The sequence below is a fragment of the Lissotriton helveticus genome, chromosome 7 (assembly GCF_964261635.1).
Source record: "Lissotriton helveticus chromosome 7, aLisHel1.1, whole genome shotgun sequence".
In the NCBI taxonomy this organism is placed as follows: domain Eukaryota; kingdom Metazoa; phylum Chordata; class Amphibia; order Caudata; family Salamandridae; genus Lissotriton; species Lissotriton helveticus.
The window spans coordinates 1,910,576,212-1,910,603,003 of NC_136068.1; the positions used below are offsets into that span (position 1 = coordinate 1,910,576,212).

The following is a 26,792-nucleotide window of genomic DNA, read 5'->3' on the forward strand; positions in this document are numbered from 1 at the left end:
CTCCATCTGGCGTAACGCAGGAGAGGCACTCCAGTACAAATCAAATAATAGCTAGTAAATCAAAGTGTTTGACAATCTTCAAATTCATCAAATGTTCCCAAATGTTATTTCTTGAATGAATTTAATGTGTTCGGATTTCAATCCAGGCAAAAAACTTCATAAACGCCAAATACATGTTTCGCAGTCTAGAACTTCTTTTTCAAGGCTGCTTACAAAATGTTGTTGTATTCTAGCACTTCATGTATGAAAATAATATGCAATAGAAACAAAGTGTTTATTCATCATTTGTAGTAGGATAGGTATATGTATAAGCTGAAAGGGACAATATGCACAGAGATCACTTACGTGCATGCCTCTAAAAGGAAACCTTATCACAGGCTACATTACTTAAGACAATCAAAACTCAGAGCCAAAATACATCTATATCTATTAAATGTATGGAATATAAATTGTTAGTCAGCGCACACACACTCACTCCACTGTATATAATTGATTGATTGAATGAATGAATGATCATGGTCTTATGAAGCGTACAGCTGCTCAGAGGAGGGATGTATGACAGTACAACGCGATCATTTTGATCACTGTACTTTACATCGCGGATTTTACAACGTAAGTCGTTACAATTGGAGGGCGTGGATTGAGGATTATTATAATTTTATATTCCAACACCAGTCCACGTAACAGTAGGGAAGGTGTTGGAATATAAAATTACAATATTCCTTAACCAACAGCGCCATCCAGCGCAAGTCGTAGTAATGACTTGCGTTGTAATGGCAGCGTGGTAAAGGTCATGCTGTGTAAACACCGCGTTGTATACGACGTTTACCCAGAGGAGTATCCTGGTCCTAATACTAATGAATCAGAGATGATTAATTATACTTGAACAAAATGAGCTTTTTCCTAAACAAAGACTCTGTAGTTAGGGTACAAAGCTCAAATTGGAGCTTTTTCCAAGCAAGAGCAATCAAAGAAGAGAAAGAGTGACCGCTCACTCTGACTTGTCTTTCCCTTTGAGCCACAGCCAAGGCCTTCATGAGATGAGCGCAGCTCTCGGACAGAAGCAAACATTGAGGCCCTGACCTAAAACAAAGCCCTGTGAGTCAGCACCAGAACCTTGTAGAGAATTTGCTTCTTTACCGGTAGCCAGTGAAGACATTTCAAATAAGGAGATACCGATGCTCTAAAGGGAAGTTTTAGAATAAGCTGAGAAGCCGTATTCTGCACAATCTTGAGTCTCTTAATCAACTAATCCAGAATGCCCAGATATAAAACATCGCCATAATTAAGGCACAGGCAACTGTCTTCCTGGCAGTTAAAGGAAGAAAGTGAAGATTTATTTAATGCCTGAAACAGACCAAAGTAGGTTCCCCCAGTGCAGACATTCGTAGCTGAGAAGATAAATGACGGTTAAACTTCACCTCAAGATTTTTAAATACTGCTGAAGGTGAAGGCGGAGACACGGCTCTGTTCGGCGATCAGTCATACCACCTATCAAGATGAAATGGCCCAAATAGAAGGATCTCTGTCTTGTCTGTGTTACACAACAGGTGCTTGTGATACATTCATTCAAAGACTGCATTAAGACAAGCCTTAAATACACCGCAACCCACATCCACTCCCTATTAAAGTGGGTTATAGAATTTGTGTGTCGTTCACATAGGAGATCACTGTAGCTCCAAAAGCCACCATCGGATTTGCCAAAAAGACACCAGAGAGATATTAAAAAGGGTAGGGCTCAACGCATGCCCTGGGGCACCCCTATTGAAAGAGACTTTGCGCCTGAGGACAAAGGGACTAGCTGCACCAATTGACCTCCACTCTTACGAAAGGATTTACACCAACAGTAGTCGCCGAGTCCAAAGGACTGCAGACGTTGAAGAAGCAAATTATGTGACACAGTATCAAATGCCACAGCAAGATACAACAAAATACTTGCCAGCTTTCTCCCGTAGCTCAACGAACATTCAACATGTTCAAAGACTTCCAATGGAGCAGTTTTGGTGCTTGCAAAAGCCAGAGAGACTGGGGTGCAGAAGCTCTTTAGAGTCCAAATAATTTGAAAGCTGATTAAATATTGATTTCTTCAAAATCTTGGCAAAGGCTGACAGCAGAGTAATTGGTCTACAGTTGGCCAAGACACTAGGATAGGCAGAATGTTTTTAAGTAGAGGAAGTAGCCTGCTTACATCCTAGATGAACTGTGGCATTGGATGGTGAAGCATCTTCAATGGCTTTATGACCTTGAGAAAGCTCACAGGGAGACACTTCCAGTGGGAAAAACAACTGTAGGGTGAACAAAGTGTACCACAAATATAAAAGTACAAGTGGTTACCATAAGATTTCATACATACGTCTGATATGTTGGTGATATTGAAACCACAGAGCCAAAGCATTGGCACGTTCAACATACATCAGTCTGCTCAAAGACTCCTTTTATTCACAGGAAATGGAAAGGAAGCTTCTGTGCAGCCACACATAAGTATATAATTGTAAATATTTTGCAAGAATGTAAATGAAACAAAGGAACAAGCAACATAAAAGAGTTAATAAGAAAGAATTCCAGTAGCTAAAGTGAACAATAATGAGATAGCCGTGTGTAGCCCTGATTGGATACACTTTTGTGCATTACCTGTGTGAAAGCAGTAGGCTGTTAACCACAACTCTGACTCTGGAACCCACACATGAGGACGGCCTTTATACGTAGGCAGAAAAGTTTCTCCAAAATAACCTGACACTATTGTTTTCAGATCCTCACAATTAACATTATTGAATTCCTTTGCAGTGTTGATGTTCACATTTTAGGTTGAGCTCTCTTTCATGATGGAAGTCAGAATAATGTTATTTAATGGACAGATTTATCTTTCATTAAAAAATTGATTTGAAGAGTAATGTCTGCAGTCAAAGCCCTACTATGTAATGTTGTGGGTACATGATAGCAGGATTAAGGTTCTCCAGAAGGTGTCTATCCAGTTCGAGTGAAGGTTCAGAATCCATCTGCTTAGCTTGGATGGTTGTGTCAGTCAACGTGTCAATGGTCAAAGGAGTAGGAGGGAAACACTGAAGGAATAACAAGCATTGTCAATCTAACCTAGGATCTATGGAACACATTATTTAGCTGTGCTTGTCTTTCGGGATGCAGAACTCTATTAATTGAACCTAAATGGAGTGTAGGGAAACCATTAGTAGGGTGCATAGGAAAAGTAAATTTCATTGGAGAAGTACTAAAGATCTGTTGAATGCTTTGCTCCAATAAATTAAATCTGTCAGGTCTGTAAAGTTAGATTTACTCTGGATAATAGATGATATGGTCTGATTATAAATGTGTCCACAATTTTTTTAGAATGTAATTGTTTTATTTTAAGATACTACTTGCTGTCTGTGAACTTTTTAAAATTATACCGGAATAATTATACCATGGCTTCATCTTAAAAGGCACTTTTTAATTCAAGGAATAGGACCAGAATGCTAAACTGCTCTTCCCTTCTCGTTGACTGACTCTTTCCCTTTCACAATAAGTTCACTTTTTTATTTTTATAGATTGTAGATATGAAGTAATAGCACAATTCACTCCTGAACACATGCAAGTAGTCTGATGACAAACCATTTGGGTTGGGTGATTGTCCCTTCTGCATAGATCGTAACTCTTCACAGATCTTTTCTTGGTCACCTTACTCAAACATACCTCCTTGTGTTCAGCATCAATTTAAAGCTCAAAGTACTTCCATCAGTGTTGATAAATGAGTTTTCCTTTGGTTGTACTTTTCCAACTGGACTACAAGTGTAAAGCAACATGTTTTGATCTTTCAATCTTTGATCTTTCAATCTTTAAACCCTCTTGTTTAGTCTTCTTCATGCCAATATGAGTATAAGTGGGTGTTGTTCATGCACCTTTTGTAGCAGAGGGCAAATCAGTCTGATAGACTAGCGCATATAGGCAACACCTGTAATCAGCATTTGCCTCAGCGTCTATCCTGTCTCACCTGTGGGTAGGAGGTAGCACTTCAGGAAATAACCACTCAAACGAGGAACACAAGACAAATGTAATAATCAGGATTTGCTGACATACTTCGGGAAATAGTACATTATTTCTCCACTTAATAGTCTGCATACATAATAAGGAAGAGGTTCAGTCACTGACAAATATAATTAAATTATTATGTTTAACTAGTCTTTGTTTAATAGGCTACAGTTTCTATAAATGAGACTTCCTGTCACACACAACTCATCATACAAAACCTAGGCAGGCTTCTGTTCAACACAGTCATCATGAGCTGAGGTGCAGATGTAGGAGACATATTCCATCCGTGCCCACACTTCATACATGATATCATGTGATCTAGTTGTGCATGCAATACATTTATTATCCAAGGAGTGTGGGGTGGTAAGTTATTGCATTATTCCCATTCATGTTTCTCCAGCCCCTTTTCTTGAATCATTCTGGCGGTGGCTATAAACTCAGGAACCATCCCTTACTGCACTCACCTTCATGTGACTTTGATGTCATTGGCTTATTGAGGAGGGCAGGGGCTGCGTCCAAGAGGGTCACCGCGGCCACCAAGTTATTGTACTGCACAGCAACATGGAGAGCTGTCTCACCAAGGGCACCTGAAATCAAGAAAGACTTATTAAAACAGAGAAACAGGAATATAAGACTAGAGTGAAGCAGCTGTGATTCAAAATTGCCACTGGAGGCTAAAACTAAAATCACAATGAAAATACCAACATAGACACAGAAAAAACAGAACCTAAAAAACAAACTACTAAGCACGGGCGTAAAATCCGTTCCGTTAGAGGAATTTGCAAATTTTTTACAAATTCGCGTTCCGCAAATCGCGCGAATTTGTCAAAAAATTCGCAAGCTTGCAGATTTTTTTGCTTGGTCGCGAGACCTTTTTGTCCGCGAGCATGCAAAAACGGACGCGAACACGCAATTGCACAACGGGAGCATGCAACTAGCCCATGTATGACCGCTTGGGTAACCTCGCAGTAGCCTCGCTGAAAAAATCCTGCGAACACGCAAAAAGCCCCGCAAACACGCAAAAAGCCCCGCAAACACACAAAAGCCCCGCAAACATGCAAAAAGCCACTCAAACACGCAAAAAGCCCCGCAAACACCCCAAAAAAATTATTTGCAGGTTTCGCGGACCGCGAATTCGCGCAAATTAACATACCGCGAATTTGCAAATTCCGCTCATACTTACAAACTACCAGAGCTTTGCCATTTGTGTGCTGCTATCAGAAAGAATGACACAATGACATCAGATTATCCCCAGGAATAGAGAGGTTTGGAGAATAAACACTGGCTGCACAAGAGTCCATCTGAACCTCCACAGATAGTCATCTGCTGCAGTGCTTTCAGTGGGGTGGAAAGGTGGGCAGCTTCTAAAGCAGGGTGGCCCAGGCTTTTTAAACGTGTGGAGTAAACCCTACGTCTGATAAACGTATACCCAGAACCATGCCCTTTAGAGAAAATAACCGTACTCAGCAGGATACAGCGTGTATTTAACAATTCACATAGCACTCCTAGATTGAGAAAAGAAGAGGTAAGGTTCAAATTTGCTTCAGTGGCAAAAAACTACTTCTGGGCTGGCAAGGGATTAGGGCAGAAAGTGCATTCAAACATTCATATTTTTAAATATTTAAATAATGCCGATTATTGGTTCATTTCTTTCTTAAATATAAAAATTAGTAACAATATTTTATGGATGTTTTATGAATATTATCTGTTTGGAAAAAATTTAACAATTATTATTTGTGATAAAAAGTATTTATACTTGTATTATTTTAGTCATGTTAAATATACATAGGATTGAAATTGTTTAAAACATACATTTTTATTATTTTTCAATGTATTTATTAATTATTAATTAAGGAAACATATGAAATAAGTGTTTTAATATGCTGAACCAAGTTTATAAATGTGTGTCTATTTTGCTATACTTTTTAAATTAAAGTTGTTTTAAACTTTAATGCTTATTTTAAGTTTTGTGTAACTATTTTTTATTTATGTATCTTAATATTTTTGCACTGATATTTATTTTTCATATTATTGACGTGATATGTTGTGAAAATTCAATTGTAATCGTTATCCATGTTGAATATATATTTAAATAAATGTATATATTGTGTTTGACAAGATTTTAGTGATATTCTTTCTTTTAATATTTTTTATTTTTTTATGTTTAGTTAGTTGAATTTTACTTAATACTATTTGTTTTCACCCATGATGGAGATTACTCTCAATGTTAAAAGTTCTCCTCGAGGCCTCAGGCAACTAGATTTGGTAAGCAGAGCTTCCTCGGGATCACTGAGGCAATGTCCTCCACCATCCAGAAGGAGTACTCTCCATCTGTAAATCAACCTCAACATTGTTACCTTTCAGACTAAGTCTCTGAAATAAAAAGCAAAATCTTCCAAGGTAACAAAATCCAATGCTGCATTTGACGAGGTTTCCTGCAAGCTGGATACTTGGAGCACTGCTGAAGCTGCTGGCTTTGATATCAAAAGCTCCAAGCTTGACAAAATGTAGATTTCACAACCTTCCCTAGTGCTTTTTGGGTAGGATAGATTTGCTACTTCATCTCAGTCCAAGATTTTACTTTTAGACTTAGGGATTGATTTAGAGTTCGGTGGATGGGCACTCCGGGCCCGACTCACAGAACTAACTTAAGACAAAATCCTAAACTTAATACCATTTTCGTATTCATAGAAGGTACTTACTCATTTTGGTATTCACAGAAGACACTTACTCATTTTGGTATTCACAGAAGACACTTACTCATTTCGGTATTCATAGAAGTTAGGAGTCCTAACTTTAGGACTCCTAAATGCCTTCTGTGAATACCGAAAGTCTTAAAGTTAGGATTTTTCTCAATTTAGGAGTAGTAAAGTTAGGACTCCTAACTTTAGGACTCCTAAATGCCTTCTGTGAATATCGAAAGTCTTAAAATTAGGATTTTTCCCAACTTTACTACTACTAAACTGATAAAAATCCTAATTTTAAGACTTTCTGTATTCACAGAAGGCATTTAGGAGTCCTACAGTTAGGAGTCCTAACTTTACTACTACTAAATTGAGAAAAATCCTAATTTTAAAGACTTTCGGTATTAACAGAAGGCATTTAGGAGTCCTAAAGTTAAGTGTCCTAACTTCTGTGAATACCAAAATGAGTAAGTGCCTTAAGTGAATACGAAAATGGTAGTAAGTTTAGGATTTTGTCTTAAGTTAGTTCTGTGAATCGGGTCCTGCGTCACAAATGTGGTGGATATTCTGTCTGCCATAGAGCAAGGCCATTAGGATATGATGCACTTGTGAGAGGGTGGATGGAATTTCTGTCACATTTGTGATGGAGTGCCTGTCCGCGAAACTCAAAATCAAGCCTTTATTCCGTTTTTTGGTAGTAAACATAATCCAGTGGCACAAGACAGGAAGCAGTAGCGAGACAGGGCTCAATTAGGCCAGAACCCTATGCAGTGAGGTCACAGTGAAGAGGTTTTCAGCATTGCAAAATGCTCTTAGTGAGTCAAACTGGGACAAACCTGGTTTTCTTGCACGCCATGGGTGCCAATTCACTGGACAAGACTCAGCACCTTGCCTTGCCCTCTGAGGTGAAAAAAATACCCAGGTCACAAATTTTCTCACGTGCTGGAAATGTTTCCACGGCCGGTCCTGCAGCCCCCAACTCCCCAGGGCAGATGTATGGGCACCAGGTTTCTCTCCAGCTACATCTCTTGTATGGTCCATTCTACTGTGGTCAATTAGGCCACATTAAAGTCAGGAGTAGGAGTCGTTTTTTTTTGTGTCCCTGAAGCAGGCATGCAGAAGGTCAGCCACATCACCCTAGGAGAGCAGCTACAGTCCCTGGGTTCCCGCAGGAGTCAGCAGTCATTGAGTCCTTGAGTTAGTTCTGTTCTTTCAGAAGGAGTTAGGGAGTAGGAATCAGAACGCAAGGCCTACCCTATAAGTTGATTATAAATTGTGCCTAAATGCACCTACAGCATAAAAGTTTAAATGTCATATATGGGTTGCAGTGTATTTTTACACCACACACACTGAAACACACACATATACATATATATAATATATGTATTTTTTTATATATATATATATATATATATATATATATATATATATACACTTCTGGGAAAAGACTTAGTGCAGTTTTTTGTCTCCCTCTAGCCATCCAGGAGGTCCGCTAACCTTGGAGTCCACACGTTTGTCCGTGGTACCAGGGGGAGCAGGAAGAGTCAACCAGGGCTCCTTTCAGGTCACAGGCAATGGGTCCAGTCCTCTTCTGTACATCTGCAGGTTCACAAAGTATTCTGAAGTAGGTTCCTGGAGATGCAAAATTTATGCCTGGAACTAGCTAGTGGTTGAGAATGAGTCCTGGCCACACACTAACCGATGGGGTAAGGGTTCCCAAGGATAATTCTACTCACTTTTCCAGCAGTACCCATTTGCCTTTCTCCAAACATGTCCAAAATGCCATATGTCAGGGCTTTTCAAAGATGGCAATTTCTTCGGTCGCACTAAACTTGGGCTCTGAGGGATGGGTATGTGTGGAGACAGTACTATTGCAATTCTGGTGTCCTTGCACATATAACACTAATGTCCAGTGTGCAGCAGGCACTGTACCAACAACAAATACAGAGACAGATGTCTGGTAAGTAAAAAGCAGGGTCCTCCAGCAACCCAACAGTAGATATACAAGAATTGTCTTGGCAACATGTTCTCTCACTTTAAAGTGTTACCTAAGTGTTACATGTGGTTCAACCAACCTGCCAAGCAGGATTTTATAGTGTAGTGTCAAAAGGATGCCCACTACCTCCTCCTTGCATATTCCGGGGAGTCCATGGGAGCAATCTCTGACCATTCAGGTCATCTTAATATTTGCTTCTGGGAGTCATTTCACATCAGTTCAAGGCTGGGCACAGGCTGGGAGCTGGCAGAGATTTATGTTAATTCACTTTCTTACAGTTCAGTTATTTAAAGGGTAACTTTATAAAAGTACATTTTGCTTAACACGGATTAAAAAGCACCCAACCTCACCATTAAATTGGATTTTCAATACCTATTAAAATGTGGATTTTATTATTTTCTAGCTGGCCCCATTTCTGAAAAACAGTACCATTATTTTAATCTGTACTCTGATTTTCTATTTAGGACAGCTAGGCCTACAACAGTGAATATGGTTGTTATCCCTGGTCACTGTAGGGGCAAAGGAAAATTAATTTTAAACATGTCTCACTTTTAAATACCATGCACCTTACCTTGTGGGCTACAAGGTTTACATAGGGGTTACATACTAATATTTAAAAGGGAGTGTTTTTGCTGTCAAAAAAGGTTTATTTTGGTGGGTCGCAGTGCATGTTTTGCACTGTTACTATCAGGCAGCACAGGATAGACCTGAAGCAATGTTTGCCTTACAACTACAGTGGACGGCTCAATACGTGCTACAGTCAACTAGTGGCATTTAACTTCTAGACCCTGGCAGCACTTTCTGCAGCATACACTAGGTAATTATAAGCAAGTTGATTGTGCCAATTTGGATAAAGCCAACACATCCATGTTTAAAGGGCAAACAAAGGCCCTTTATTGCTGGTTAGCAGGAGTACATTGCACAGAGTTCTAAAGCCAGAAAAAATATAGGGCGCAGCAAAAGGCAAAAAATCTGGGGTTACCTTGCAGAAAAGGAAGATTTCCTACACATCTACATCCTTTCATTTTAAAATGTATCTTCTGCAAACAAGCTGCTATAAATTATATTTCACAGATCCACTTCTACATCCTAGTGCAATTATGCAATATCCCAATTCTGAAGGCGCTGAATTCAAGGGGTGTCCACTCCTTATAGGTGGCCCATTTGCAAAACTTTGGTTGCCCTAAGCAGTTGTAGTGACCTTTAGAAGCACTGTGCCAGTGGAACCAAGCTTCACTCTACGGAGGCCCACATAGGCTGAATCCAGTCTGGCGGTACCTGTGTTCTGGTTCATGGGGGCCCAGGCCGACAGATTGGTCTGTACTGTTGAACTGTTTCTATTGGAGCAGGACCAAGGCTGATTCCTTTCTGAGCTGACATGGTGGGCAAAAGAAATGATGAAGTGGAATGTGGACCTGAGTAATAACCAGAGACTGAGATTATTTCAAGTACTTCACGCTTCCCTTTTTTGGTTTTCTCCAGGAAATAATGCTGGCATTACACGTATTCCTCTTCCTCGTCACAGTGCACAGGAGCAGACCAAACTTACAGAGCACACAGAGTAAGCTATAGACATAACCCTCTGTATTCAATATATTAGAATAGAAGGACTACAGAGCAGCAGCACTGAGGTTATTCTGCTCTAAGATCATCTCTAAGGATTTAAAATGAACCTTGTCCTACACTATCAATATGCGCGGACAGTCCCACTTTATCACTTCACAAAAATCAGACGAGGACACGCTCCTACTCTCTGCGCATGATGCAGCCGGTGGATGGACAATCGACTTAAAACCAAGACGTGTCTTCGATACTGCATGATGGATTCATCCCCTAAGGAGACGGTCATCCCATTTCTTCCCAAAATACCCATTTTTAAATGTAACTAAGAGCAAATCGAAGAAAACCATGGAGGACCGGAACTCCCTGATGGCTCTTTCAAAGCACCATAGGGTGCAGAGAAGAGTAATCTCTGGAAGAGGATTCAGAATATAGGGACAAAAAAGGAAACCCCTGTTTTAATCAGAGATCTGACAACTCAGGGTGAAAAACCAGAGGAGGAGCATAACTGAACTGCTAGGAAGGAAGAGCAGAAAAGGCTTCTGCACAAGTGTCCACCATCCCCTAAATGTTATCCCAGCCGCCAAGCGCACCTGTGAACACAAGCACTAGAAAGAGATGTCTAGAGGATCAAAGCGTTCGGTTTGACATGTTGTGAGTACCAGTGGATGCTCCCAAGACAGATTCAGGAATCAGACCAGACTCCTCGACAGAATTACATTGTTCAGCAGATGAGAAGGCTTCCCCTTTTCACACTTTTTCTACAGAACTCAGATTAGTCAATATATAGTAACCAAGTTTGTCTTTCAAGGATCAATTCAAATAATTATAAATGCACAGAATGTGTGCTGGAAAAGAACTAACATTTACATTTGGTCCTCAAAGTGCCTGAGAACCTTTCTCAATGTTCATCAAAAAAAAACAAAGAGTTCATCACAAAATATATCACTTGCTTAAATCTTTTAAAAAAACATCTTGTGATGATTAGGACCATAAGGGACCACACTGGAGATAAAAACATGAAATATAATCCTGAAGGGTTGTCTAAGCTTCACGTGGAAAATATCATCTTCAAGGAAAACCATCTTCATGGAAAGCTTCAGCCTCCTGCGGGACCGCATGAAGCGGGCTGCCTCGGGCAACGGCTCTTCCGCATGAGGGCAGTTCTGTAACCTTCAAATGTGTACCTGAAACTCTAGTAATCTACTTTAAAACAATAGCCACGATTCTCCTGCTTCCACTTGTGCTGCAGGTGCAGTGCACCGGGGTCAGAGGGCTCATGAGCTTACTGAACCCGAAATATTGCTGTATTTCACAGTTCAGAAAGTGCCTAGGGTCTATTTCCTATCATGTAAAGGGGTCCATGAAACCTTGGTAAATGGCAACACTACGGTGTGAATGTAGCACCTCCACCCAGGAGGTCTGCTAACAGAACCTTGGAGTCCACATGTTTGTCCGCGGTACCAGGGGGGGCAGGTAGAGTCATGTAGGGGTCCTTTCAGGTCACGGGCAATGGGTCCAGTCCTCTTCTGTTCAACAGCAGGCTCAGAAAGTGTTCTGAAGTAGGTCCCTGGAGATGCCACATTTATGCCTGGCACTAGCTAGTGCTTGAGAATGACTCCTGGCCCGCACTAACCAAAAGGGTAAGGGTTCCCAGGCATAATTCTATTCACTTTTCCAGCAATACCGGTTTGCCGTTCTCTAAACAGGCCTCAAATGCCATATGTCAGGGCTTTTCAAAGATTGCAAAATTCTTTAGCCACACTAAACCTGGCCTCTGAGGGCTTGGTGTGTGTGAAGAGAGTACTATTAAAATTCTAGTGTCCTTGCACATAGAACACTAATGTCCAGTTTGCAGCAGGCACTGTACCAACACCTAATACAGAGACAGACGTGTAGTAAGTCAAAAGCAGGGTCCGCCAGCAACCTAACAGTAGATCGACAAGAATTGTCTTGGCAACCTGTTCTCTCACTATAAGTGTTCCCCGAGTGTTACATGTGGTTCAACCACCCTGCCAAGCAGGATTTCACACTGTAGTGTCAAAAGGATGACCCTTGCCCCCTCCCTGCATATTCTGGGGAGGCCATGGGAGCAATCTCGGCTCATTGAGGTCATCCTCATATTTGCTTCTGGGATTCATTTCACATCTGTTCAAGGCTGGGTACAGGCTGGCAGAGATTTATGCTAATTAGCTTTCTGACAGTTCAGGTATTTAAAGGGTACCTTTATAAAAGTTAATTTTGCTTGATATTGATTAAAAATCATCCGACCTCACCATTGAATTGGATTTTCAATACCTATTAAAAATGTGGATTTCATTATTTTTCTAGCTAGTCCCTTTCCTGAAACCAGTATTAGTATATTTTGTATCTGTACTCTGATTTTCTATATAGGACAGCTAGGCCTGTAACAGTGAATATAGTTTTTAGGGCCTTGTCACTGTAGGGGCATAGGAAAGTTAACTTTAAACATGCCCCACTTTTAAATACCATGCAGCTTAGCTTGTGGGCTACAAGGTTTACATACTAATATTTCAAAGGTAGGGTTTTAGCTGTCAAAAAAGGTTTATTTTGGCAGGTTGCAATGCATGTTTTGCACTGTTACTGTCAGGCAGCACAGGATAGACCTGAAGGCATGTTTGCTTTACCACCACAGTGGAGGGCCCAATACATGCTACAGTCCATTGTGGCATTTAACTTTCAGACCCTGAGTGCACTTTTGGCACCATACACTAGGTAATTAAAGGCAAGTTAAATGTGCCAATTTTGATAATGTCAATAAATCCATGTTTAAAGGGGGAGCGAAGGCACTTTATTGCTGGTTAGCAGGAGTACATTGCACAGAGTTCTAAAGCCAGAAAAAATATAAGGCCCCGCAAAAGACGAAACATCTGGGGTTATATTGCAGAAAAGGCAGATTTTCTACACAATTTACATCCTTTCATTTTAAAATGATTGTTCTGCAAACAAGCAGCTATAAACAATATTTCACAGATCTACTTCTACATCCTAGAGCAATTATACAATATCCCAGTTCTGAAGGTGCTGAATTCGAGGAGTGTCCACTCCTCATAGGTGGCCCATTTGCAAAACTTTGGTTGCCCTAAGCAGTTGTAGTGACCTTTAGAAGCACTGTGCCACTGGAGCCAAGCTTCACTCTACGGAGGCCCGTATAGGCGGAATCCAGTCTGGCGGTACCTGCGTTCTGGTTCATGGAGGCCCAGGCCGACAGATTGGTCTGTACTGTTGAACTGTTTATATTGGAGCAGGACCAAGGCTGATTTACATACGACTGATTCCTTTCTGAGCTGACTTGGTGGGCAAAAAAAATGATGAAGTGGAATGCGGACCTGAGTAATAACCAGAGCCTGAGATTATTTCAAGTACTTCACGCATTACTTTTTTGGTTTTCTCCAGGAAGTAATGCTGGCATTACACGTATTCCTCTTCCTCGTCACAGTGCACAGGAGTAGACCAAACTTCGATTACAGAGCACACAGAGTAAGCTATAGACATAACCCTCTGTATTCAATACACTAGAATAGAAGGACTACAGAGCAGCAGCACTCAGGTTATTCGGCTCTAAGATCATCTCTAAGGATTTAAAATTAACCTTGTCCTGCACTCTAAATATGCGATGATAGTCCCACTTTATCACTTCAGAAATATCAGACGAGGACACGCTCCTACTCTCTGCGCATGATGCAGCCGGTGGATGGACAATCGACTTGGAATCAAGACGTGTCTTCGATACTGCATGATCGATTCATCCCCTAAGGAGACGGTCATCCCATTTCTTCCCCAAATACCCATTTGTAAACGTAACTAAGAGCAAATCAGGTCAATCGAAGAAAACCATGTAGGACAGGATCTCCTTGATGACTCTTTCAAAGGCCCGTAGGGTGCAGAATAGTGCAATCTCTGGAAGAGGATTCAGAATATAGGGACAAAAGAGGAAATCCCTGTTTTAATCAGAAATCTGACAACTCAGGGTGAAAAACCAGAGGAGGAGCATAACTGAACTGCTAGGAAGGAAGAGCAGAAAAGGCTTCTGCACAAGTGTCCACCATCCCCTAAATATGATTACCACCGGCAACCTCACCTGTGAGCACAAGCCCTAGAAGGAGATCACTGGAGGATCAAAGCGTTCGGTTTGACTTGTTGTGAGTACCAGTTGATGCTCCCAGGACAGATTCACGAATCGAACCAGAATCATTGAGAGATTTACATTGTTCAGCAAATGAGAAGGCTTCCCCTTCTCACACTTTTTCTACAGTAATGAACAGAACTCAGATTGGTCAATATATAGAAACTAAGCTTGTCCTTCAAGACTCTATTAAAATAATTATAAATGCACAGAATGTGTGCTGGAAAAGAACTAACATTTACATTTGGTCCTCAAAGTGCCTGAGATCCTTCCTCAATGTTCATCAAAAAAACAAAGATTTCATCACAAAATGTGTCACTTGCTTAAATCTTAAAAAAAAAAAACATCTTGTGATGATTAGGAACATAAGGGACCACACTGGAGATGGAGACATGAAATATAATCCTGAAGGGCTTATCTAAGCTTCACGTGGAAAATATCATCTTAAAGCAAAACTATCTTCATGGAAAGATTCAGCCTCCTGCGGGACCGCATGAAGCGGGCTGCCTCGGGCGACGGCTCTTCCGCATGAGGGCAGTTCTGTAACCTTCAAATGTGTACCTGAAACTCTAGTAATCTACTTTAAAACAATAGCCACGATTCTCCTGCTTCCACTTGTGCTGCAGGTGCAGTGCACCGGGGTCAGAGGGCTCATGAGCTTACTGAACCCGAATTATTGCTGTATTTCACAGTTCAGAAAGTGCCTAGGGTCTATTTCCTATCATGTAAAGGGGTCCATGAAACCTTGGTAAATGGCAACACTACGGTGTGAATGTAGCACCTCCACCCAGGAGGTCTGCTAACAGAACCTTGGAGTCCACATGTTTGTCCGCGGTACCAGGGGGGGCAGGTAGAGTCATGTAGGGGTCCTTTCAGGTCACGGGCAATGGGTCCAGTCCTCTTCTGTTCAACAGCAGGCTCAGAAAGTGTTCTGAAGTAGGTCCCTGGAGATGCCACATTTATGCCTGGCACTAGCTAGTGCTTGAGAATGACTCCTGGCCCGCACTAACCAATAGGGTAAGGGTTCCCAGGCATAATTCTATTCACTTTTCCAGCAATACCGGTTTGCCGTTCTCTAAACAGGCCTCAAATGCCATATGTCAGGGCTTTTCAAAGATTGCAAAATTCTTTAGCCACACTAAACCTGGCCTCTGAGGGCTTGGTGTGTGTGAAGAGAGTACTATTAAAATTCTAGTGTCCTTGCACATAGAACACTAATGTCCAGTTTGCAGCAGGCACTGTACCAACACCTAATACAGAGACAGACGTGTAGTAAGTCAAAAGCAGGGTCCGCCAGCAACCTAACAGTAGATCGACAATGTTGGACCTAGATTACCCAAGCCTACATATGGTAGCTTGGCACAGTAGTGGTCTACAGCTAACTCAAGGCGTTGGCTAAGTACTTACAAGTCTCACTCACAGTAACTCAGTGATGAACCACTAAAATAAAGACACAACACCTCTGTTTGGAAAAATACCGTTACCTTTTATAAAATTAATATGTCTCTTTAGATTCCAATCATACAGGATACAACATCAATTTCTTTCAGGAGTAAACATTACACTTTTGCTTCGATAAATTACTTTTCACTCCTCCTGCTGTGGAAAAAGGGCAGTAAACCACATTCTTTTGTCCACGATTCAGTAATGCATAAAGGTAACTCTTTGGTTGGTTAAGAGAATCCCATTAGCTTCACACTCTGTAAGGTTACTTCACGTTAATACACAATGTCACAATACTCCACCAATAAATCTACAGAAAGGAAGATGCAGTCTGTCAGTGCAATACGTTTTTAAAGACTCAGTAGCAGGTACATTACCCCACAGCTCCTAAGCACTGCTCAACTCAACAGAAAGACCTTGTTGTAGATCGTCACAGCATTACCCACCAGTGATGTGACTAAAAGGGGGAGACACAATAATATTAGCAAGGTACCTCTCACTCTAATTTAAAGGCACACCTATCTAGTAGGGGATCTACTTCTTCAATTATCAAGAAACTGCAAGGGTGTTTACCCAGGAACCCTGTGATTCCCTACACAACTTCCTTCTCTTTCCTCCGTGCCACTTACGGGTTATTTTAGTTAGAATTAGGCAGTACACTAGCCCGCTTTCTCCAGTCAGGCTTCCCTGGACAGTTCAGTTTATGGTCCTAGACGTAGCCCCACTGTCTTGTTTCCTCACCCGGTGCTGCTGCCTCCCGTCCCCACACTACCCGGCTTACTTGCAGGATTCTGGGCGTGTTGCGAGTGTTTCCCTCACTCGCGCTGAAGCCTGGCAGCAGTCGGCTGTTGTGAAAGGTCGAGGGAGGCTTCCCTGGACAAGGCTCTTTACTAAAACGTCCGCTGTGGCGCTTCTGCCTCCTCAGGATGGGGGAACGGCTACCTGAAGCTCCGACGCGATCGGCTCACCTCAGGCGGCACTACTCCGCTGGGCATGCGCGGAAGCGCTCGCTCTTCTTCCGCCTCTGCGCGCCGGCTCCCAGGAAGGACGCTGTTCTCCACGGAGACGCTGCTCTGTTTCTCCTGGGCCTGCCCGATCCTAGGCCCCTCCTGCCTCCACAGAAGCGTTTACACGCCGGTCATGCGCGGAAGCGCCTACCTCCTCAATTGACGCGGCCGGTGCCCCCGGGGTCCCGACGCCGATCGGAGCAGCGCCGCTGCTTCTCCTCAGACACTTTTCACTCCGGCCTCACAGGAAGGATGTGCACACACGGCGCCCTCGCTCATCAGGTCACAACAGGCTTCACGGTTCCCCGACCTCACCAGGGCACGTCAAGGGGTCCACAGCTGTTTCGTCACACTGGTAGGTGCAGCGCTGGGCAGGGGATGTGGGAATGATCTTCAGACAGAGTATCCTGTCAGCTTCCACTGGGGTGCAGGTTGAGAAGAGTCTCCCTTCACACTCAGATGGCTGTTCTTCTCAGCAATTGTTGTATTGGGAGGGATTGGTCAGAGGCTGAAGGGGGAACAACCCTCTGAAGAAACTGTCAGCCTCAGAGACAAACTAGCTGCTCTCAGTGTGTCCACCTCCTCTCACCACTGCCTCACTCCTCCACTCTTGGGTCAGCACAAAATGGCTGCTGGTCACTGGCCTTATATAGGGTGGCCTGAGACCTGCAGAAGTCTCTAGTCAATTCTAGAAAGTTCCCTAATGTTATCCTATGGACCTGTCCTCCAGTAGTGTCCGTTATGGCAGTTGGTGGACACCATCTTAGGTTTCTGGAGATCCCTAGATTTTCAAGGGGGCTGACTAGGCCTCACAGGTTATGAGGGAAAAATGGCGTCATCGCCAAGGAACACCTAGCCCCCTGACAGCATTAAAAAATTCCTGATGGACATATGTAAAAATAAAAATAGAAACTCTGGGAGGCTAAGGGGGACAAAAATAAATAATAATGGTTAGAGTCTCTCCAGAAGCAGACAGGTCTAACACGCGTCCCCCCCAGCTGAAAGTGGGGAGAACTACCCAACCCCTTGGGAGTCCTCATCACTAAGGCGGAAATACATGGATAGACCGTCTGCGTTGGCATGGTCCGCCCCAGGTCGGTGTTCCACCCTAAAGTCCATTCCCTGTAGGGAGATGGACCACCTTAACAACTTGGGATTCTCCCCCTTCATTTGCATCAGCCAACGAAGGGGGCGATGGTCAGTCTGAACTAGGAAGTGCGAACCAAACAGGTATGGTCGCAGCTTCTTCAGAGCCCAAACCACCGCAAAGGCTTCTCTCTCAATTGTACTCCACCTCCTTTCCCTGGGGAGTAGCCTTCTGGACAGGAAGACCACGGGTTGATCCAAGCCCTCATCATTTAGCTGCGATAACACTGCCCCAATGCCATGTTCTGACGCATCTGTTTGGACAATGAATTCTCTAGCAAAATTAGGGGCCTTGAGAATGGGAGCGGAACACAATGCTTGTTTCAAGGTCATGAAGGCTCGCTGGTAAGCCTCTGTCCAGACTACCCGTCGGGGTTGCTTCTTGGAAGTAAGTTCAGTGAGGGGGGCCACAATAGTGCCATACCCCTTCACGAAGCGACGGTAGTATCCAGTGAGGCCCAGGAAGGCTCGGACCTCTGTTTGAGTCTTGGGGGGCTCCCAGGCGATGATAGCCTCAATCTTTGCCTGGAGGGGCTGCACCGTCCCTCTGCCCACCAAGTGACCTAGGTACACCACCGACCCCTGTCCGATCTGACACTTGCTGGCCTTGATGGTCAAGCCAGCCTGTTGCAGGGCATGAAGAACAGCTTGCAGGTGCTGCAAATGGTCCTCCCAGCTGCTACTGAAGACAGCAATGTCGTCCAGGTATGCAGCAGAAAAAGCTTCCATTCCTGAAAGGACCCTGTTCACCAGCCGCTGAAAAGTGGCAGGGGCATTCTTGAGCCCAAAGGGCATCACACGAAATTGGTAGTGTCCCTGAGGTGTAGAGAAGGCTGACCTTTCCTTCGCCTCCTCAGTAAGGGAAATCTGCCAGTACCCTGAAGTTAGGTCAAAGGTACTTAAGTATTGAGCAGCTCCCAGCCGGTCAATAAGCTCATCCGCCCGTGGGATGGGATGTGCGTCAGTTTTGGTTACTGAATTCAAGCCTCGGTAGTCCACACAGAATCTCAATTCAGGTGTGGTGCCTGGTGGGGCAGCTTTTGGTACCAAAACCACCGGGCTAGACCAAGGGCTACCAGAAGGTTCAATCACCCCTAACTCCAGCATCTTGGCGACTTCACTTTTGATGTTGGCCTTCACCTTGTCCGACAGCCGGTAGATTTTAGATTTCACAGGTGGGCTGTCTCCTGTGTCCACGTCATGGGTACACAGGTGGGTCCTACCTGGGACAAGGGAGAACAGAGGAGAAAATTGCTCCAGGATCTGGCGGCAATCACTTTGTTGTTCAGAAGTCAGGGATGGCGAGAAAATCACTCCTTCCACTGACCCATCTTTTTCTTTGTACGAGAGAAGATCAAGGAGAGGTTCACTTTCTTCTTCCTCTGCTCCATCGGTTACCAGCATTAAGACAACCTCGGGCCTCTCATGATGTGGCTTGAGACGATTGGCATGCAGCACCCTGAGGGGCTGCCTCGGGGTCTTAAGATCCACCAAATAGGTGGACTTCCCCTTTTTCTCCAAAACCTCAAAGGGGCCTGTCCAACGGTCCTGGAGGGCATTTAGCTCTCCAGGTTCCATTACCCACACTTTCTGTCCAGGCTCCAGTTCCACTGGGTGAGCGTTGTGGTCATACCACTCTTTCATAACTGCTTGGCTGGCCTCCAAGTTGTCTGAAGCCTGCTTCCACAACTTAGCCATTTGGCTCCGGAAGGCCAGCATGTAGCTCACCACGTCCTGGGGAAGCTTCCTGGGAGTCTGTTCCCATCCGTCTTTCACCAGGCTGAGAGGTCCCCTTACAGGGTGCCCATACAAAAGTTCGAAGGGGCTGAAGCCCACTCCCTTCTGTGGCACATCCCTGTAGGAAAACAAGAGACAGGGTAGGAGGATGTCCCATTTCCTCCGTAGGCTCCCAGGTAGACTCCGTATCATACCTTTCAAGGTTTTGTTAAACCTTTCCACAAGACCATTGGTTTGTGGGTGATAAGGAGTGGTAAACCGATAGGTAACGCCGCACTCCTTCCACATGTTATGTTATGTTATGTTATGTTATTAAAATTTCTAGAGCGCACAGCTGCCCCAGCAAAGGGGCGTCCTGGCGCTTTGACAGATGCTATAACATAACACACTAAAAAGATTAGCCAGAAACTGGAAAGAGGAAAGTTTTAATGGCCTGCCTGAAGGCAAACATATCCTCAAGAGCACGAATGTGGACTGGTAGCGAGTTCCATAGGCCAGCCGCTAGAACCCTAAAAGAACGGCCACCCATCCTGCTCAACCTGAAGCGTGGGCAGACAGCCAAATGGAGACCCTCCGATCTTAAAGATCTCGATGGCACATAGGGTGTAAGCAGAGTAACAAGTGCCGGTGGCGAAGAAGTTTTCAAAATTTTGAAGGCCAGACACAGCGCCTTGAACTTGATTCGCTGTCTGACCGGGAGCCAATGCAAGGCCATGATGGTGCCCGACACCGAACAGTGTCTGGGAAGGCCCACAATGGCTCGTGCCGCGGCATTTTGTACTCTTTGGAGCCTAGAGGCCTCCGCTTGATTCACCCCTAACAACAGTGAGCTACCGTAGTCCAGCCTAGATAGTATTGAGGCCTGAACTACGAGCTGTCTGGTAGGGGGATCAAAGTACTTCAAGACTGGCCTAATACCACGCAGTATTCCATAACATGTGGCAGCCACCTTCATGGTGTGGTCCTTGAAGGAAAGTGCAGAGTCTACCCAGACTCCTAGATTTCTCACTCCAGCCACTGGAATAGGTGTGACACCAAGCTCTGACGGCCACCACTGATTACCCCATAGCTCAGCTTGCTTCCCAAGAACCAATACCTCCGTTTTGGTGGCATTCAACTGGAGGCAGTTGGTGCGAAGCCAGCTTGCTACTGCCAAGAGACCCGCACGGAATCTCGAAGCTGCTACCTCGGGGTCTCCGCTAAGTGTCACCGCTAGCTGTGTGTCGTCCGCATATGAGGCCATCGTAAGGCCCCACTGTTTGACGACACCAGCCAACGGTTTCACATAGAGATTAAATATAGTCGGGCTCAGTGAAGATCCCTGAGGAACCCCCGTCTTCAGGGGGTAAGTAGTGGATTGGCCAGGTGGTATAGCCACTTTAAAAGTACGATCAGCCAGAAAGGACCGGAACCATTGGAGAGCGACATCCGTCACTCCCGCCTCCTGTAAGCGCTGGATAAGTATTTGGTGGGACACAGTATCGAAAGCAGCGCTTAAATCTAATAATATAAGCGCTGCGGTATGACCCATGTCAAGTACCTGGCGAAGATGTTCCAAGATGTAAAGTAGTGCCGTCTCGGTACTGTGTCCTGACCTAAATCCATTCTGGCTGGGGTCCAAGATCTGGTTGCAAGCCAGATGCTCGGACAGAACCGAGTTGACATGCGCTTCTGTTACCTTGGCAATCCACGGCAACAGGGAGATAGGTCGGTAATTTTCTGGCAGTCGGGGGTCAGAATTTGCTTTTTTTAATATGGGGGTAACCACTGCCTGCTTCCAGGCCGCGGGTACAGTTCCAGAAGACAGGGACATATTAATGAGATCCAGTATGGGATTACGACACAGCGGGGAGAGTGTATTAATGAAGGCAGGCTTCAGCGGGTCCGCCGGGGAACCTGATTTGACCCTGAGGCTGAGTCTGTCAAAAGCCTCAACCGACAATTCAGGTAAGATAGCCAGAGGCTCATGATCCAATGTATCAGAGACAGTGGCTTCTCGATCCTGGTGGAGTGTGTCGAACCCGTGATATATTTTTTCCACTTTCTCCACAAAAAAAGAGGCCAGTTTATCACAGTGTGAGTCTGTGCAAATCGCCTCTGCTGAGGATCTATTTTTCATTAGGTCCTTCAGTACCTTAAAAATCAGTTTTGAGCGGTTGGTACTGGTGGCAAATTCCTGGGCATAAAATGCAGCTCTAGCTCTGCATATAGCTCTGTGATAAAACTTTAACTCAGTGAAATACCGGATTTTCTGGGCCGGGTCATATGAGCGTCTCCATTCCCTCTCTGTCTTACGGCAGGATCTTTTCAATTCTGCCAAAGACTCGTTATACCAGGGGCTAGGTACATAGCCCGCATGTATGCTGAAAGGATGTTAGTCCCCCTGTCGGAAACGACCTCCTTGGGGAAACCCACTCTGGTGAAGATCCCCATCAGGGCCCTTGCCACTGCAGGTGCAGTGATGGTCCTCAGAGGTATTGCCTCTGGGTACCGTGTGGCATGATCCACCAAAACCAGTATGAACCGGTGTCCAGCTGAAGTTGGTGGATCCAATGGCCCTACAATGTCGATGCCCACCCTCTCAAAGGGGGTGCTAACGACAGGTAGTGGTTCCAGGGGAGCTTTTAGCTTCACCCCAGTTTTCCCACTGGCTTGGCAAGACACACACGTCCGACAATATGTATCCGACGCCACTTTCATTCGAGGCCAGTAGAAATGGGGGACAAGCCGGGCAAAGGTCTTGTCCTGTCCTAGGTGTCCTGCCAATGGTATCTCATGAGCCAGTTCCAGTAGAAAGGCTCTAAAGCATTGAGGGACCACCAAGGCTCTGGCTGAACCGTGGCCAGGTGCCTTGGGCTCACTGTAGAGGAGTCCATCCTCCCAGTAAATCTGGTAGCTCCCTTCAATGTTTCCCGCTGCCTGGGCGTTGGCCTGTTGCCGCAGCCCCTCGAGAGTAGGACACTCTTTCTGAGCTTTGCAGAACTCTTCCCGGGAAGGACCTCCCTCCACATGCCACTCAGTAGGGATGGGTAGGTTCTCCAGGGAAGCAACATTCTCCCCTGTGGACTCCAGATCCACCTCCGCAGGTGGTCCAGCTGTCTCACGAGGTGGAGATGTCGAGGCAGGGTCCTCCGGCCTCTTGTCCTTCTCCTCTCTGGCAGCCGGCTGGGCCATTGTTCCAGGCTCCAGCGTCAGTGAACTCCCCCTTCGGGCAGTCGCGGACCTTGTGCTGACACAAGTCCAGTCAGGGGGTCCCAGCATCGCAGAGTGAGTCTGGTACTCCACCCTCCTCCAAGCATTGTGCTCCATATCATTCCCTAACAGGCAGTCAACAGGCACGGCAGGGCTTACGGCAACTCGAAGTGGACCTGCAACCCCTCCCCACTCAAAGGGAACCTCAGCCACAGGGTAGTGGCCCAATCTGCCGTCAGCCATTACGGCGGGATGGAGTACATCTGGGATGACCTGCTCTGGAGACACCAGCTGACTCCTTACCATAGTCATGCTGGCTCCTGTGTCTCTCAGAGCCTCCCCTCTACGGCCATTGATGGTGACCCACTGCTCATACTTAGTAGTATTAGAGGGCAGCTGGGTCTTGGGAACCATCTCCTTATCTCCCAGGGACACTAAGGTGACACCCGCCCGCTCCCTCCCATTAACCAAAGGCATCTCCTCCCCGAGCACTACACTAGTGATTCCCGGGGCTTTTCCTCCAGTGGGAGGGGGTGGTCTTTTTGGGCATCTCACATCTCCTTTATAGTGTCCCACACCACCACACTCAAAACAATGAACAACCCTTGGCTGCTGGCTTTGGCCTGGGGTAGGGTTGCGAGGGGGGTTACTCTTAGGGTTGAATCCTCTGCCCCTTCCTTGTGAAGTATTTTGTGGCCCTTTTGAGAACTCCCTCTTAGTTTCCCCTCCCTCTTTCCTCTGGGGGGCGCCCTGTCCATGCTTCTGGGAATCCCCTCCAGTCCCCTTAGTCGACACCCGGGTACTAACCCAGATGTCCGCCTCCTCAGCAAGCTTCCTGGGGCTGGTCAGCTTGCTGTCCACCAGATGCTGTCTTAGTTCGGGAAGACACTTCTCGAGTAGGTGTTCCTTGAGTATGAGGTCATATAGTCCCTCATAGTCTCCTACTTCGCTGCCTCTTACCCAACCCTCCAGGGCCTTCCTGGAGTAGTCCAAGAAATCTACCCAGTTTTGCGTGCCCAGCTTGTAGCTGCCCCGGAACTTTTGCCTATATTTCTCAGGGGTCAACCCAAACTTCTTGAGCAGCGCTGATTTCATAGCCGGATAGTAGGTCTGTTCAATCTGGTCAAGGGCCAACAAAGTATCCCTGCCAGTGGGGGGCATGTATTTGTATAACCCACCTCCCCAGTGGGCTTCCAAGATCCCATGGGCCCTCAGCGAGACCTCGTAGGCGGCTAGCCATTTAGCAATGTCGTCACTGGGTACATAACAAGCCATAATATCTTTTGGTAGGTACGGTCTAGGTTCTTTGATGTTGGTCTGGGTATCGCTGCCACCATTCTCTGATTTGGGGGATCCTCGGTTTAGGGCTTGTAAATCCATCTCTTTGATGGTTCGCTCATGCGCCAACCTCCTATCCTCCCTTTCCATGTCCATCCTGGCTAGTTCTATTTTCAACCTCCTCTCCTCCCTCCTATCTTCCAGCTCGGCTTCGGTTAAGCCCCTGTCTGAAACGCTGCTGCTTGCCCTTGAAGGTATCCTGGGACCTGTCAGAAGATTCCCTCTCCCCATTTGGTTCAGCAATGCAGCCTCAGTAACAGTGTCCCCATCACCCACTTCCGTTTCTGGTTCCTCCCTTAGGCGAGCTTCTAACCATGCTCTTATGCTTGTCAGCAACTCTCCTTTCTTGGCACCTTTATTAAAAAATACCCCGTTCTGCTGACACCAATCCCTGAGTTGGGCCACAGTATTGGCTTCCAGCTCTTTAAGATTCACCTCCAGCTTTGCCATGGTATAAAATTACTCACAGGAGAAAACCACGAAGTGACCTGAGGTTAACCTCCACCCACCACCAGAAATAAATTTAGAAAAAACAAAAATTAGATTAGGAGGGCCGCAGGGAGAAAACTCCAGGTGGGGTCCCGTGGTTGGCACTGCGTTACTACTAAGTGAGTGTAAGCACAAATCCGTGATCCCACCGCTGAAACACCAATTATGTTGGACCTAGATTACCCAAGCCTACATATGGTAGCTTGGCACAGTAGTGGTCTACAGCTAACTCAAGGCGTTGGCTAAGTACTTACAAGTCTCACTCACAGTAACTCAGTGATGAACCACTAAAATAAAGACACAACACCTCTGTTTGGAAAAATACCGTTACCTTTTATAAAATTAATATGTCTCTTTAGATTCCAATCATACAGGATACAACATCAATTTCTTTCAGGAGTAAACATTACACTTTTGCTTCGAGAAATTACTTTTCACTCCTCCTGCTGTGGAAAAAGGGCAGTAAACCACATTCTTTTGTCCACGATTCAGTAATGCATAAAGGTAACTCTTTGGTTGGTTAAGAGAATCCCATTAGCTTCACACTCTGTAAGGTTACTTCACGTTAATACACAATGTCACAATACTCCACCAATAAATCTACAGAAAGGAAGATGCAGTCTGTCAGTGCAATACGTTTTTAAAGACTCAGTAGCAGGTACATTACCCCACAGCTCCTAAGCACTGCTCAACTCAACAGAAAGACCTTGTTGTAGATCGTCACAGCATTACCCACCAGTGATGTGACTAAAAGGGGGAGACACAATAATATTAGCAAGGTACCTCTCACTCTAATTTAAAGGCACACCTATCTAGTAGGGGATCTACTTCTTCAATTATCAAGAAACTGCAAGGGTGTTTACCCAGGAACCCTGTGATTCCCTACACAACTTCCTTCTCTTTCCTCCGTGCCACTTACGGGTTATTTTAGTTAGAATTAGGCAGTACACTAGCCCGCTTTCTCCAGTCAGGCTTCCCTGGACAGTTCAGTTTATGGTCCTAGACGTAGCCCCACTGTCTTGTTTCCTCACCCGGTGCTGCTGCCTCCCGTCCCCACACTACCCGGCTTACTTGCAGGATTCTGGGCGTGTTGCGAGTGTTTCCCTCACTCGCGCTGAAGCCTGGCAGCAGTCGGCTGTTGTGAAAGGTCGAGGGAGGCTTCCCTGGACAAGGCTCTTTACTAAAACGTCCGCTGTGGCGCTTCTGCCTCCTCAGGATGGGGGAACGGCTACCTGAAGCTCCGACGCGATCGGCTCACCTCAGGCGGCACTACTCCGCTGGGCATGCGCGGAAGCGCTCGCTCTTCTTCCGCCTCTGCGCGCCGGCTCCCAGGAAGGACGCTGTTCTCCACGGAGACGCTGCTCTGTTTCTCCTGGGCCTGCCCGATCCTAGGCCCCTCCTGCCTCCACAGAAGCGTTTACACGCCGGTCATGCGCGGAAGCGCCTACCTCCTCAATTGACGCGGCCGGTGCCCCCGGGGTCCCGACGCCGATCGGAGCAGCGCCGCTGCTTCTCCTCAGACACTTTTCACTCCGGCCTCACAGGAAGGATGTGCACACACGGCGCCCTCGCTCATCAGGTCACAACAGGCTTCACGGTTCCCCGACCTCACCAGGGCACGTCAAGGGGTCCACAGCTGTTTCGTCACACTGGTAGGTGCAGCGCTGGGCAAGGGATGTGGGAATGATCTTCAGACAGAGTATCCTGTCAGCTTCCACTGGGGTGCAGGTTGAGAAGAGTCTCCCTTCACACTCAGATGGCTGTTCTTCTCAGCAATTGTTGTATTGGGAGGGATTGGTCAGAGGCTGAAGGGGGAACAACCCTCTGAAGAAACTGTCAGCCTCAGAGACAAACTAGCTGCTCTCAGTGTGTCCACCTCCTCTCACCACTGCCTCACTCCTCCACTCTTGGGTCAGCACAAAATGGCTGCTGGTCACTTGCCTTATATAGGGTGGCCTGAGACCTGCAGAAGTCTCTAGTCAATTCTAGAAAGTTCCCTAATGTTATCCTATGGACCTGTCCTCCAGTAGTGT

General features: G+C 45.5%; 1 protein-coding gene across 1 annotated transcript in view; it reads right to left on the reverse strand.

The window, feature by feature from the left end:
* LOC144767864 (transient receptor potential cation channel subfamily V member 6-like) overlaps positions 1–26,792 on the reverse strand; it is a 155,691-nt gene that overhangs the window by 62,010 nt on the left and 66,889 nt on the right. The window contains exon 3 of the mRNA XM_078651222.1: positions 4,485–4,607. Coding sequence (XP_078507348.1) covers positions 4,485–4,607 — 123 coding nt within the window. The remainder of the gene's footprint in view (positions 1–4,484; positions 4,608–26,792) is intronic.